Raw genomic sequence first — 16,523 nt, 5'->3', positions numbered from 1 at the left:
GGCATCCACTGCACAGTAAGATTCCTTATTCTTCCTTCTTGCAGAATCCGTGTGATGATAAGCGGCACAGAGACATCTGGTCCAGAGAGAAAACGTGTGACCACTTACCAAAATTTCTGGTAATTGGGCCACAAAAAACAGGTAAGAATAGCCAATCATGCTGCTACATACTTACGTTCTTTTAAAAATTATTTTATGAAATACACTGTTTTGTGACATTATTGGATTAGGCTTTGCTTTGTGAAATATTTAGATATCCATGCAAGTTCAGTACTCCAGTTGCTTGCTGTTCATCACCATGGACAACGGTTATGCCACAGGCTCAAGAAGACTCCAGTGTTGCCTGATAATTATACTTAAGTGCTAAATTCAACTATAGATTTTATTTTGTTTTTTTCTCCTCAATTTCCAAGGATGCACAGGAAGAGCTTTATTGCTTTTAGTTCCTTAATTTTTGTTAAATCATAACTGTATACATTTATGGGGTACAATGTGATGATTTGATAAATGTGGAATGCTTAAATCAAATTATTAACATACCCATCACCTCACTTACTTATTTTTGTGGTAAAACATTTATAATATACTCTTAGTTGTTTTGAAATGTACCCTGGCATTGTGCACATTAGGTGAGGTGCCATCAAATATACTCCCTCCACTTGCCGTCCCCCCCTCCCCTCTTTTTCCTCTCCCTGCCTTCTTTTTGGACTTTGTGTTTTATCATTGGTATGAATATGTAAGTGTATCTATATTGGTTTCATAATAGTATAGAGTACATTGGATACTTTTTTTTCCCATTCTTGAGATACTTTACTAAGAAGAATATGCTCCAGCTTCATCCAGGTAAACATAAAAAATGTACAGCCTCCCTCTTTTTATGGCTGCGTAGTATTCCATAGTATACATATACCACAATTTGCTTATCCATTCATGGGTAGAGGGGCATTTAGGCTGCTTTCAATGCCTTGGTTATTATGAATTGGGCTGCGATAAACATTCTGGTGCAAATGTCCTTGTTGTAAAATGATTTTGGTTCATCTGGGTAGATACTCAGTAATGATATTTCAGGAACAAAGGGTAGGTCAATTTTTAGTTCCTTGAGAATTTATACTTTTTTTCCCAAAAGGCTGTATTAGTTTGCAATTCCGCCAGCAGTGTAGAAGTGTCCATGTCCAGGCCATGCCAACATCTGCAGTTTGGGGATTTTGTGATGTGGGCTATCTTACTGGAGTTAGGTAATAGCTCAAAGTGGTTTTGATTTGCATTTCTCTGATGATTAAAGATGATGAGCATTTTTTCATGTGTTTTTAGGCCATGCACCTGTCATCTTCAGCGAAGTTTCTGTTCAAATAGTATATTTTAAAACTGTAAAACATAAGATCAGCACCTGTAGCTCAGCGGCTGGGGTGCCAGCCACATGCACCAGAGCTGGTGCATTCAAACCCAGCCGGCATCTGCCAAACAATGACAACAACAACAACAAAACTGTAAAACACACAAGTCAAATTTTTGAAACCTTTGAATTTATGTGTCACAGTATGGCATCAATCTTTTATTTTCATTTTTTGTGGCTTTACCTCATCAATTTTTTGAATTAGTTTATAGAAATAGATTGTCTAGATTCAAACTATTTTGCACCACATATCAGCCTGGAATTGTTTTCTTTGTTCACAGCCCCTGCCATTATTACTTCTGAATATTGTATTATACACTTGTGATTTGATTTTTGTTTTTAAATTAATCATTAGGCGCTGATGATTTTCTGAATCACTTGAGGTTCCTCCGGCCTTTTTTCCCTTGGTGTTTTTTTACGCGCTGAAAGACAACTGTATAAGAATGCAGGGAAACAGAGTGAAAGTATTTCACCAATGAGATGACACTTTCCATTAGAATATTTTATACTTTCTTCAGCATGTGACAGTTTTATACACTTTGTTCCTGCCCTGATTAATTAAAGTTTTTATTGAGTTGCTGTGTTTTGAATTCACTACTCTGACTACAAGAAGCATTTTCATCAGTGAGTGCACAAACCATAACGCAAAACAAACAGTCTCAATAAATAAGGCTGGCCCAGATGAAGGTATTTGTAATACAAGAAGTAGATCATTTTAAGGGTTTGGGCAAAATTTCCAGACTATTAGATATCGGTTGCTCTAATCTTTTCTTCATCTACGAGTATAAATTGTATTACAACAGTAAGTTAACACATGTGCAGAGAGGAGGAAAAGGCAGTACACACTTGCGGATATATCACTTTTTGTTGTCGGTGTTTAAAATGTGCATTAATTTTCTAACAACTGCTTTACAACAGTGCTACCTCTGGGATGACTGCTAAAGAAATAAAACATCCATGTGTTATAAAATTATGGTAAAAAATTTAATTTAAAGGTATATCCTCTATCATTTGTCATCGAATATTATTACTTTTTAGTTGTAGAAAATTACAGGTTAGTAGCCATAAATCTATTTTTCCTCCTTGTCTGCATTTATGAAGATAATAAGTTATACCTTTAGATTTTAATATTTGACCTGTCAAATGATGAAGACTTTAGCTGATTTTGGCTTTTCTTAGATAAGCAAACAAATAAGAAGTTGAAACAAAGAAAGTATGTGACAATAATAGTCAAGTATTTTCTGGGCTATAAAATGTGATTTTAATATTAAAGTGGCTATAATAGTTCTTAAAATCCAATCATAGAAGTATGAAGTCATATTTTATTATTATTATTGCTTCGATTGGCAAAACTCACTGCTGTCGGAGACTGCAAATTAGCTGGGGGCGGGGTAACAGATAAATGCTAAAAATCTGCCCTTAGAGGTCAAGTTTCCTGTCAACCATGTAAACATGGTACATGCATCCTTTTAATGAATATGAGGCACAAAACTTGTCTTCAGACTCCTATTTACTCAGTTGTTATGAGGTGAGAATGGAAGGACTTAGTATTCCAGTTAGCCACTAGCTGAATCCTGGAAGGGATTCCTGGCTGAAACTGGTTCAGGGGGTGAGGGGGACAAAAGAGAATTGAACAGAGGGCACAGTAGCTCTGGGCTTCCAACCTTCACCGTTTGAATGCAGGCTTCCCGAGATCCTTGGGACACTTAGTTGTGTATCCTTCATCATCCAGAGTCAAGGTTTGGTATTCCAGTGTAGAAGATAACTCCCCATAGGGTGAAATTTAGTAGACTGCTTCTAAGAGCATAACTCATTGGCCCTAAATCTTCCAGAAAATCAGCCTTCCCATTGTCAATATTAATTCATCATGATTTAGCTGGCTTACTGTGTGATATATTAAAAGTAAGAAGAAGTTGATCAGACAGAAAACAAAATCATTTCTCTTAAGGTTTTACCAAGTATCAGGCATTTTCCTCTTCTTTCATAAAACATTTATAGCTAAGAAACTAAATAAAAATGAATGTCAAGAGTAGGTTAAAAACATAGATGATAATTTTTAAAATGTATACATTTCGGTGCAGTAGGTCCAGATGTGATGGCTCATTATGTGACTATCAACCCCTTGTCTCCTGTTTCCAGTGGAGAGTACTTTTGCTCTCCCACTTGGGAGATGCCTCCTAATGTCCTTCCAGCTCCTCGGGGAATGAAGTTCAGAATATAAAGTTTTTGACTTAGCTAGAGGCCAGGGGAGTCAGTGTACAATTTTGTGACTATCAGGGAGATTAAACATTTCTGCATATGACTGAAACTATAAATTATCTATTTTTGGATATTCAGTAATAATTCAAACATACTCCTTTATCTGTGCTCTGGATGCATTCACACTGAACACCTCAGGGGTATTAAAGTATCAACTATCTCAGCTCTCTTAGATGTCTCACAAATCTCTCTTTCTCTCTCTCTCTTACACACACTTTCTTTATTCTTGTCATGATTTAAACATATTTATGTTAAGTCTTATCTTAAAAAATATTTTTAAAAGACCCTTCTGGAGTCCATGTTTTCTCCTAACTACTACTTTATCACTAATTTATTTCTTATCTCTGGAAAATTGTTGCTTCTCTTCTCACATTTTCCTCTGTTGGAACTCCTGTTATTTTTGGAATCAAATCGGATTGGTTCTTCAAGACCAGGCTCATCCCTCGTTGCTATTACATCTGTATTTTTCAATGTGCTTGAGACAGTTTGTCTGTCTACTCTTCAGCCCTCTAATTTAGTTGTTAACCAGTTTGATATCCTTTTTGCTTTTTTAAATTGAGTTGCATGATTTGATTTTATATTTGTTATTTTTTTCAAAGTATTTTTAAGATTAGTAATTAAGTCTCCATAAAGGCATCTATTTTTTTTTTCCTTTTTATTTCATGAGAAGTCACCCATTCTAGATGTTTTAACGTGCCTTCCCTCCAAAGTGGTTGATCCTCTTAGATCTATTGTTTCCTTGTTAGCCATTCATACCTCTCGCTGGTCATGTAAAGCTGTGGGGATCCAGACAGATGGCAATCTCATTAATACAATTAGCACAGTAGTCTTTTCATATGAGCTTAAGGCTACAGTCCTCAACCCCTGGGCCACAGACCAATAACACTCAGTGGTCTGTGAGGAGCCAGGATGCACTGTGGGAGGTGAGTAGCCAGCAAGCTAGAGAAGCTTCATCTGTATTTACAGCTGGTCCCCATCACTCTCATCACCACCTGATGTGATGGCCTCCTGTCAGATCAGCAGTGGCGTTAGATTCTCATAGAAGCACGAACCCTACTCTAAACTGTGCATATATGTGGTCTAGGTTGCGTGCTCCTTATGGGAATTTAATGCCTGATAATCTGAGGTGGAACCAAGGACATAAGCAACACACTTCAGGTGACACTGTCTCCCATCCCCCTCAGATGGGGCTATAGGGATGTCTAGTTGCAGAAAACAAGCTCAGGGCTCCCAGTGATTCCTCACTGAGGTGAGTTGTATGGTTATTTCATTACACAGAATCTGGCATAAGTAATGCCCTTTTGTGCTTGAGTGTGATATTGTTATGTTACAGAATTATATGCTTATGATTTTGTAATAAAATAATCAGTGTAGTTTACTGGCTCATCAAAAAGAGGTGTTATTTGTGCATCTAATTCTGGAACAATATCACACCTAAGCACAAAAGAGCATTACTTCTGCCAAACCAGGGATTGCAATGTAATGGTAACAGAAATAAAATGCATACTAAATATTATATGCTTAAATAATCCTGAAACAACCTCCCCCCCAACACCCTGGTCCATGGAAAAATTGTCTTCCATGAAACCAGTTCCTGATGCCAAAAAGTTGGGGACCAATGGCTTAAGGTACATGAGCACAAAATGCCAGTGATCTGCTGGCCTTCTCTACTTCCAGATCCCCCAGCTACCACAGTGATCATTCTGCCAGCCCGTATGTGTCACTCAGCTCCAGTTCTCCAAGGGCAAGGACATTTAACAAATCCTCCTCAGTCCAACATGTCACAAAAGGGTTGACTTTTTCGAGAAAAAGAAGCCTTGATTTTTGAGAGCTATGATGACCCAGTCACTACACGAGTCTTTTCTGCTATCACACCCAGTCTTTGGCTTGGCTCTGACAAAAATAAGGTTCAGAGACTACATCTGAGACTCCTGAGATGTGTACACAAGTGGCTGTGTCAGCTGGACTATTCAGCCAGTGCCTCAGTCACCAGACTGGGTTGTTCTGTTTTGCCAGGGAAGATATTAAAATGGACATCTTTTACAATCCATTCTTCTTTCAACCTGAGTAATACTTAAGCTTTTAAGGGAAAGTCTTAGAATATATATCTTCCTGGAAACCCTTTCTGACTCATCAGGCTTAAATCACTCACTTTATCATATATTGAAAGAGCACGCTGGTCTTCTTTCATATGACACCTACCTTTCCCACTTGCCTGTGTACTTAAGTTAGCTCTACACAAGGACTTTAAGTTAATTGAGAGCAGCAAATGTGTTTTCCTCATCAAGAGTTACTGCAGGACCATTTACAGACTGACACATCAACCTCTGTTGAGTAGTTTCATTAATTGATTTGAATTCCATTGTTAATTGAAGATCCACGAGGTTCAGGTACTGCACCTGATGGTAGAGGAAGAGATGGAGGTGCCCATGACCTTCATGCGTTAGCCACTCACCGGGCTGCGGGAGGAAAATTGAACTGCCTGATGTCTGCAGTGCTGCGCCATCAGTCTGCTTTTCCTTGGCTGTGTGCTGATAGTAAATCCAGCGCTTAAGTGAATAGAGTCATGGAGACTATAAAAGAACACTTAGATTGTTTGTGCATGGAATGTGCCTAAGTGATTTTAAGGAAATCATTTTGACATAGAAAAAGTTGGTTGTTTGAATATTACATTTTGAGCAAAAATAAGCTAAATTTATATTCTGACTCTTCTTTTGTTGCCATTTAACCTTTTGTCTTTTTGTGACAGGGACAACTGCACTTTATTTATTTCTTCTTATGCACCCTTCCATCGTCAGCAATCTCCCCAGCCCAAAAACATTTGAAGAAGTTCAATTCTTCAATGGCAACAACTATCACAAGGGAATTGACTGGTAAGAAAAATAACAAAAAATAAATTCCCTTATCAACACATGCTCAATCACTGCAGAGCAATTATAGATGTATGCATGGCGTCTACATAATTACAGAATAAATTTGTTATGCTCAATTCTACAACAGTGAATTAGAAATTAATTTATAATGATGATATGTTTAATCGGTGTTGCCTATAATTTGATTTGGACAGTGCAATAATGATAATATTTTTCTGGTAAATTAATATGATTGAACAAAGAACATTATGGGACACATTTCATCAGAATTATTCATAAGGATATTTTAAAGTCTTTTCAAGTACTATTTTACTATGCCTAAATCTTACTTTTTAACTGAACACATTATTTGTCTTTGCAATGATGCTTGAGGAAACAAATAAATCAGTAGGTTGTTTCATTTTATACCCAGTGACAAGTATCTTCATTAACCACATAAACTATATATGTTGTAGTGTATAATACAGTCTGATATTTGTCATGTGAATAATAACAGAACATTTACAAAACCATATCAAATTCTTGTAACACAGATGCATAAAATAAATATTAATTAGCTCTTGATAGATTGTGGAAAGAATTTATATCACAATATTTTCTGTAAACTACAATAGAAAAAATGTGATATTGGAAATGATAATGATCTTCAATCCAGACGAATTTTTTCTAGCTCTACTCCCATTTTTCAAGAAAATGTGGTCCTGAATTTAATTTCTGGTTCCCAAGTATATAAAGCAAATCTCCCCTGGGAAAGTTTCCCCTCACTGTACACATTTGTAGCATGTAACTTTGTGTGTTGTTATCACATAGGAACGTGTCCTAAGTGAAATTCTCCTTCATTTAGAAGCAGCGAGAGTAGCCAGATGTGGTGCTGGGCACCCATAGTCCCAGCTGCTCAGGAGGCTGAGGAAAGTATATCCCATGAGCCCAAGAGATTGAAGTTGCTGTGAGCTATGATGTCACATCACTCTACCCAGGGACACATAGTGAGACTCTGTCTCAAAAAAAAAAAAAAAAAAGAATAGAAGTAGCTAGGATTACAGTTGGGCAGGGGAAATACCTGTGAGCAGATCAGAATCACCATCAGCAACAGAGATGTGTCCACTCTGCATCTAGAATATTACTATCCAACCTTCCTTTACAAAAGATAAATACAATTCAGAATTGCATACAAATTACGGAAAGCAGAACAGCAATTTTCTCTGATCTGTGACCTCAGATGGAACACAAATTGTTAAGCAGGCATATAGATGAGCCTCTTCACCACTCCACATTTGGGAAACATAATAACAAGTGTCAAAGAGGGAAATAGCCGTCTTCTATGAATTCTTAATCACTCTCATTATTTGTTTCTAGAACATTTGAGGGTTAGAGAAGTGATGAGCTGTAAGGGGTGTTATACACATAATTAAAGCCTTGCACTGAATTAACCTCAGAACATATTGATTCCATAATCCACACGCAGAGGAACGTACCGCCAGCATATGGAGAAGTGAACCCGCCGAGGCACCACAGGAGCAACTGGCAGGAAATATCCCCTTAATGATTTGAGATAGACGATAATGTGTTCACGCCGCTACATATTCTACAAATTATGCAGAAGTTAAGAAGAAGGAGAACAGCTATGCCCCGAAACGGCTAGTGATTTATAGCTATTTCAACTGGTGCATCCTTCTGCCTTGTGAACTTTAATCTACCTTTAAGAATTTCTGCTTTCAAATTTGTAAACATAAACTTGCTATTTTAAAATAATAGCTAAGAAAGATGGTGTAAAGCTAATATTTCTGGATTTCACGAACATCAGCCCCAATTGACAGTATTTTTTGGTCCTTATCAGTCTACGTATTTCATCTCATTTTATCAGTTTACTTATTTCATCTCACCCCTTCTCTAAAATGGGTCATTAGAAAAATAACAGCTTGGATTGTTTGCATATTCAAAGTCTATAGAATATCCTCTATGCAGAGTCTTATAACACAGCAACTAGAAATTGGTATACAGACACGAATCTAAAAATTTTCAGCTTATTTCATGTTCAGAGTATGGCAAGGAAAACAATCTCAGATTAATCAGTGGTCTTTCTCTGCCTTCAGGTATATGGACTTTTTCCCTACACCATCCAACATTACCAGTGACTTTCTGTTTGAAAAGAGTGCTAATTACTTCCATTCAGAAGATGCTCCCAAGAGAGCTGCATCTCTCATTCCCAAGGCCAAGATCATCACCATCCTCATTGACCCCTCAGACAGGGCGTACTCTTGGTACCAGGTAGGAGCAGCAAAACATACTGCTGAAAGCATTTGGTTGGAGCTTGAATATAGGCAATGACAAATTATCAAAACGGAGCCCAGAAACATTGGAGAGTAAAATATAAAAACATGAGTTCCACATATATGCCACCCTCAAATTTTGAGAAATTAAAGCTGAATTTTTAACTCATATCAAGTTGGGCAAAGACTTTCAAGCATAAAATAATGATAGGGAAAAAAATCACACATCAAAGAAATATTAGATTGCCTGCCATATAAACATTGTTTTAGGCAAAAAATAAATTGTTATTATTTTATTAAAAATAAAATATTGGGCTATCAAAAAGTAACAATTTATAAGTTAGTGTCTATGGTGTCTTCAACAAGTACATGATAAATTGCTTAGTTCCCTTATTTTATAAAACAGCCCTCCAAATTGGTAATAAATAAAGTATAGTAGAAAACTGAGCAAAGACACACCTAGACAATCACACACACACACACAAAATTCAACTGTTCAATAATTTATGGGGAAAATGATCACTCCACTTAAGAGTCTCCAAAATATAAATTTAGACAACACTCTTTTTTCACATCTTGACAAAAAAATGTGATTTCTTTTTATGCTGGCAAGAGGGTGAGGATAAAAATTCTCAAGCATTTCAGTAGAAGAATATACATTTGAGACATTTTCTGAAAACTCGTTCGGCATAGTTACCAAGAGGTATGTGGATCCTTTAGTGCTGTGATTCCTCTTCTGGAAAGGATCACAAGGAAAACTTAAAAGAGCTATACAAATATTGAAATGCATTTCGGCACTACCTATACAAATAATAACAAAAGGAAATGCAAATATCCAACAATATATATTCGTGTCACACTGAAATGAAATATTCTTTAGCAACATTAAACTATTGTATTTATTCTAATGTGTATTTATTCTAATTAAACATTGTATTTATTCTAATGTGTGGATAAATGTTAATCAGATTATCGCAAAGATATAATCAGACGTTATTATCATGCTGTGAGGAAGTATGTTAAGGGGTTCTGAAAGCAGTCTAGATCTAGGGAAATAAACTTTAGACTCAAACTTAGGGAAGAGTAGATGTTAATTGAATGAGGGTAGAAAAGTAGAAGGAGGGGTGTGGAGATGAAACCGGATATATAAATTACATTAGGTGTAAAGAACCATAGCACATTTGTAAAAGCTACGAGAGATTCCTTGTGGCTCTCTGGAAAATCCCAGGTGAAGGAGATGAGTTTGGGAGATACATGGGGGCTGGAACCATTTGAGAAAGAGGCTTTTTTATTGGAGAATGGATTGGGATAAGACAAATGACTATTCAAACAAATGCAATTAGAGGCTATTGCAATAGTCCTGCTGAGGCTGAGGTAGGAGAATCCCTTCAGCTCAGGAGTCTGAGGTTAACTTGAGCAAGAGGAAGACCCCTCTGTACTAAAATAAATAAATAAATAAAAATAGAAAAATTGACTGGACATCATGCCAGGCGCCTGTAGTCCCAGCTACTTGGAAGGCTGAGGGAGAAGGACCATTTGAACCTAGGAATTTGAAATTGCTGTGAGCTAGGCTGACACCACAGCACTCTGGCCTGGGCAACATAGTAGGACTCTATCTCAAAAATAAGTAAATAAATAAAATTAAAAAAGGAAAACAAAGAACCCCTGGGTTGAAACTTGAGGAATAGAGGAAGGGATGAATGATGTACGGATGTATACGCTGGTAAATTCAAAGGCCAGGGATAGAAAGACTGAAATGACTGTGATGTTCTCTCTTAACTTTGAGAAAGCTGGAATGATGTAATTTGATGAAAATGAAGGTGATAGTTAAAGACACATAGCAGTTTGAGAAGAGAGAAAAAGAGCATGTGAAATCTTTGACAAGGGGCGGGATAAAGTTGACCATAGAAATGGAATTTTGCCGACAGCAGTGATGGCCTAATTGAAGTTGGTAATCTTGAATTTATGATGATAACAGTGCATATATACCAAACTCCTAGCTACCTGAATGCACACTAAGTACATGTATATACAGGGTGGCTATAAATTTCGTGTGCAATTTAAAATAGTGTGCAATTTTAAATTGCATACAAATTTTATGGCCACCCTGTATGATGCCTATATAGAAATCAATGCCAAGGTAGAGAAGACTAAAGGGGGATTTTTAAAGGGTGTAGTAAGATAAAAAGCAAATTTTATATCTTTCGTTCTTTTTTTCTCTGAGTTTTTGAAATTTCTTCAATAAATACACACTACTGAAAGCAAATGCTGATGGATATCGCAGATTGATTGCAAGTAGCGGGGGCTCTATATGAAACATAAATTGGAGGAAGCAAGATTCATAAATTACCATCAGAATCCATCCGTCAGTATTTCCCACAAGATACAAGAAAATGTCTTACATCACAAGAACTCATACATTTAATCATAATAAACTTATTTTTTAATTGTGCTCAAGGCATTAAGATGAGAAGTCTTAATTAAATGTTTTGGAGGCAGGGCACAATTATAAGAGGGACTTTAGCTAACAAATGCAATCAGTGTAACCTGGTTCTCTGTATTCTCAATGAATCGTCAACAATAAAATAAAATAAAAAATGTTTTGAATCCAAATAGTTGGGGGAAATGCACATTTTTCTGGCAGAAAGCATACTCTGTAGAATAGATCTAAATGAAGCATTTACTTTCACATAGATGAAATTTAAATAAAAGAGAATCTTTATGATGTGGGTGTTTCTTTGTGTGTGCTTCTTCAAATAAATTCATTGAATGTACATACAGGTTTGAACGGAATTATTTTTTCTGATAAACCTTTTTATTGCCTATTGCTAAGAGTAGGGCACCAAACTGCTCCACTTTTCAACATAATGTGGTCTCTGACTTAGCTAGTTCTATCTTTTCAATAAATACCATAAATCCCAAGCTCAGCAGGTGTAATTCAGAAACTCCTACAAATGTCACCTTCCACTGTAATTTCTATCTACATTTTTATAATGGACCTCATAGAAGAATGATAGTGCTATTTTTTTTCCATACAATATATGTCTTTGTGACTTCCTGGTCATATTTTTATGCTAACCTACTTGGTTGTAGGAATGTAAAGTTGAGTCTAAACTGGTGTAACTCAGTATAGAACTCATTAAGTACAATTTCATATTATCACTGCTTAAAATAGACATTTTCGCCTTACTGTATTAAGCATATAGATCATTATTTAAAATATATAATTCCTAAACATTTGGTAATTAAATGAATTATAGGACTTTTACATACTCGGGATAATGTTTATATTGTGTCTATAAGAATGTCAAAAAATATACTATCTTGAGAGGGCTTCAAGCTTCTGCCACTTAAAAATTACTCCTTTATGCTCCACTCCTTTATTGACCATTTTATACTCATCTTTCCTTTTCTGGTTATTTAATTTTCTTCAAGTTCACTTCCAGATTTCTCACAATCTGTATCCTCACATACAAGATCTACCTTCACTCAAACTTACCTCAAACTTCTGTTAGTGTCCTTATGTGTTTGGTATTTTATTCCTTGATTATCAAAATCTTTCTTACTATCTTTAGCTCAAAAGTTTCAGCCATTAAAAAAGATCTCTTCATCTTTCGGTCAGAATTAATTACTTATTGGTCTGGCTGTCACGGCAAGTAACTTCTAGTCAAATACTCAACTTTATTACAATCTATGGATCCATTGTGTCCCACTTTAGACTTGATTTCTTTGAAGAAATCAAAGTCTACTTATATCTTTTTATCACCAGAATCTATCTCAGTTTTTTGTTCTAGAAAGAAGCTTAAGGAAGTTTTGTGAAGTTGTATTGACTGTTAAATTCATTTCTCACTGAGCTGGGCACTCTCCTGCTTAACCAACGATGGTTTGGTATAAAGAGCTCTGTGGATTTGGAACTGAAAAGTAGAAGTGAACCAGTATTTGGGAATTAGCATGTCTAGATAAAGCCCAAGGGAGAGCAAAAGGAAAGGATCTAGAGTAACGTCAACTTGAAAATGACACCTAAACAAACATTAAGAACAGACATCTGTTTTCTTTTTATCCACAACATCTGCCATGCAGGAGTGTTGGGGAAATGTCAGAATCTTCATCAGTGGCTTTATGGAAACAGAGAACCAAGTAATATGTGCCTATTCTTTCCCATCTGGATAAATCTCTTTCCATCAGGCATGATTTGTCTGCTCCCTGACATCTTTTCACTTCTAATCAGAGCCATGAAGAAAATCCTCGTGCTCTGTCTCTGCTTTGCACTTAAACATTTTAGACATTTTAGATGTGAAGTTAACCATAAGTCTATCTGCATACCACTTGCTATATATTGAAGGCTTGTATTTTAAAATACTTAAAAATAAATGATCAATGCCTATTTCAATAGATGAAAAAACTTACATAATTTTACAAAATATTTACAAAATGTTCTCTACGTGTTGGCCCTCCTTGTAACGTTTTGTAATGAATATTTTGAAAATGAAGGTACATTTAGCTACAATTTCCAAATTTCACCCTAGGTATGGTGACTGTTGGGACATCCTATAGTTTAGTTTTTATTATATTTCTCATTCTAAAGTCAAGTAATCAATTTTGAATACTTTGTGAAATGAAGTCAATACACCCATATAGGCAGACGCATAAAACATACACACTCACACCTGCACACACGTGCATATCTACATAGGCATTAAAAAGAAAACCTGGGGAGGGGCGGCGCTAGGGGAGAGGGAATGAGAGAGTGGGGCCTGAGGCCATGATGTGTGACACACCTCTTGGGGGGCAGGACACTATTAATATAGGGACTTTACCCAGGAAACACAAGCAGTATAACAGGGCTCATTGTACCTTCAATGATTCCTCGACAATAAAATAAAATAAAAACTAACTTTACGACTGACTTTCTTGTTAAAGCACCAACGATCACATGAAGATCCAGCTGCCCTGAAGTTTACTTTCTATGAAGTTATCACAACAGGACACTGGGCCCCACCTGACTTAAAAGTTTTGCAGAGAAGATGCCTGGTACCTGGATGGTATGCAATCCACATAGAAAGATGGCTAACTTACTTTGCTACTTCTCAGGTAATGTCCTGAAATGAACATCTTCTATTTATTATGTCACAATTATGTTCCACTGACAAACAGAAAATGTGAATTATCACCACCACAAATGACAATTATAATCAGAGACATTGATATGTAATGAAGAAATGTGCACTTTTACATTTTCAATTTCATCAGTACTATGAAATGTTAAAGGATTTTGAAACATATTTCTGAAATCTTCTTTAGAACAGTAGCTGGTCTGAAAATGGTAAGTCCTCACACTAGAGACATCATGTGATTTACAGGCAACCATTCCCAACTACTAGTAGAGCAACCAGTTCTGCAATTCCTTTGTGGACCACCATGTGCAAATACCTGCATGTTGTCTGTTTTGTGGAATCTTATCAGGAAATAAGGAGGTCAGGCATTAGACTGCAAAAATGAGAAGTATTGTGACACCCCCCAAAACATGAGACAGAACAAGAAATAAGAACTTGAAAAAAGCATCCTTTATTCTATCCTTTCCATTCTGCATTCCAGCTCAGGCATACTTGACGCCCAGCAGGTGGCCTTTGATATCATAGACCTTTTTTTTCAACATTCCTCAGGCAATTCTGATATTGTAGGGAAGGAAACCAATGAACAGAAAAGCAGGAAGAAACTACTTCGAGTCTTCCTTTGTAAGAATAGATGAGTGATTTTCATCTGGATGACAACCATATAAGGCCTTGTCTTCAGAGTTGCTCATGGGAATTTGGTAGGCGGGAGCATCACCTGACTACACTACAGATGGAAAATCGTGTTTCTACTGAAGTAATAAATCAGTAAAGTGTTTATGTTTATTTCTGATTTACAATAAAGTAAGTTATGGGCTATAACTTGGTAACTCATAAGAAATTGTGCCTATGGCAAACTTTATTGTTTATTGGGAAGGAGACAGGAATAGTAAACATTTAAATGTATTCTAAGGAGTTCATTTTTTCTTCCTTTTCACACTGACCTAATTAATGCCATACCAGGTCAAGGGAGACCGCTCAGTCTACTCTATTTTGTTTTGTGCTTCGTAAAGTGGCTATTTTTGACTTTACAGTTGCTAATTATTGATGGACAGCAGCTGAGATCTGACCCAGCTACTGTGATGGATGAAGTCCAGAAGTTTCTGGGAGTTACACCTCATTATAATTACTCTGAAGCATTAACGTGAGTCTATTCTCATGCTTGAATTTGTTTCCATTATTTATCATCATAAATTATCACTGGGAGGTGTGTATACAACATCATTAATACTAGCTATTAATTTTTACATCATTATACTACTCAAAGCAGTAGAATGAATAGCCTCATTATTCATGCAATGTCTCTTCTGAATACCAGGAATACTCCTTTTCTTATCTTCTAAAGTATATCTTATATTATTACAAATTCTCCTTTCCATGAGCTTTATCCAATATCTGTTCAGTTAAGTAAAGATTTTACATGCCTACTTTGTGCAGAGAATGTCCTAGAAATTTATACTACAAAGATGTAAAAGATATAGTCTCTTTTTACAAGTAATTGACTGGTCAGAAAGGAAATGTTGGTGCCCATCATTCCCTCTGTGAAAATGAGCAATATTTAGAGCAGAATTGGGAAAGGTGTACATTCATGTTTTATTCTGAATTTATTAAATAATTTATAACGAAATATATTCTTGTGTATTGTTCCTGTTATCCATTGTTGCATGATAAACCACCTTAAAATTTGCTAGCATATATGGGTTTTTTTATTATGCTCATAGAATCTGTGGGCTGGGAATTAGACAAGACATAGCCAAGATGGCTCATCTTTGCTCATGAGACCTTGAGTCACTTCTAGGAAGACTTGACTATCTGGGTAGGACTCAGATGACAGGGGACTGAAATCATCTAGAGGCTTCTTCACTCATATCACTGGCTTCTGTCCTGAGATGGCTCAGTGAGATGAAGAAACTACTTCCTGGGCAAGTTGACTTTCTCGCTTTCCTGAATAAGTCCAGGAAGCATTTGATCCAAGAGAACGATAGCCTTCTCTGGCCCAAACTTGCAAGTCACACAGCATTGCTGTGCCACATTCTGTTGGTTACAATAGTCACAAAAACCTGTCCAAATTTAAGGAGAGAGAAATAAGTCTCCACCTCTTGTTGGGGGGTGTTGTGCAGAAGAGAATGTAGGATGAGAGATATACTTGCAGTCATCTTGAGAAAATAAAATCGTATATTTGGATAATTACAACTGAAGGAATACATAAAGAGACAAAATATGAACATAAAGAGACAAAAAAGAAACAAAATCTCTAAGCAGACAAAATATATCTTAAAAGGGCATGCACCTTACTCATAAAAGAGTCCCTGGAGAGGTCTGATGTACAGCCTATTGAATATTAGACAAAATTCTAACAACCTGGTTATATAATTTCCCAGTTCATAGCAGATTACAATTAGCAAATAGACAATTAGATAGTATAATTGAGGGATGGGAAAATCAATAACAAGATTGGGTTATTCCTAAAACAACCCTAATGAACCTTTAACCTACACTTGGAAATACAGTAGACAAAGCTACTGTCTGTTTCTTATTAATGGCTATGGATGTCATCATATCTTCCCCTCTCTCAGCATTAGTTTAGGTAATGTTTCTATCCCATTAACTAAAAATA

General features: G+C 36.3%; 1 protein-coding gene across 2 annotated transcripts in view; it reads left to right on the top strand.

The window, feature by feature from the left end:
• Nucleotides 1–16,523, top strand: part of NDST4 (N-deacetylase and N-sulfotransferase 4) — a 280,730-nt gene that overhangs the window by 259,793 nt on the left and 4,414 nt on the right. Inside the window, exons 8-12 of one of the 2 annotated variants that reach the window (XM_003798172.2) lie at nucleotides 45–141; nucleotides 6,402–6,525; nucleotides 8,619–8,793; nucleotides 13,716–13,886; nucleotides 14,941–15,050. In XM_003798172.2, coding sequence (XP_003798220.1) covers nucleotides 45–141; nucleotides 6,402–6,525; nucleotides 8,619–8,793; nucleotides 13,716–13,886; nucleotides 14,941–15,050 — 677 coding nt within the window. The remainder of the gene's footprint in view (nucleotides 1–44; nucleotides 142–6,401; nucleotides 6,526–8,618; nucleotides 8,794–13,715; nucleotides 13,887–14,940; nucleotides 15,051–16,523) is intronic. The other variant, XM_023518192.1, reaches the window with a different exon arrangement.

This window comes from Otolemur garnettii, unplaced genomic scaffold, assembly GCF_000181295.1.
Source record: "Otolemur garnettii isolate 467f Iridium unplaced genomic scaffold, OtoGar3 scaffold00129, whole genome shotgun sequence".
Classification (NCBI taxonomy): Eukaryota; Metazoa; Chordata; class Mammalia; order Primates; family Galagidae; genus Otolemur; species Otolemur garnettii.
This window is presented reverse-complemented; position numbering and strand designations above follow the sequence as displayed.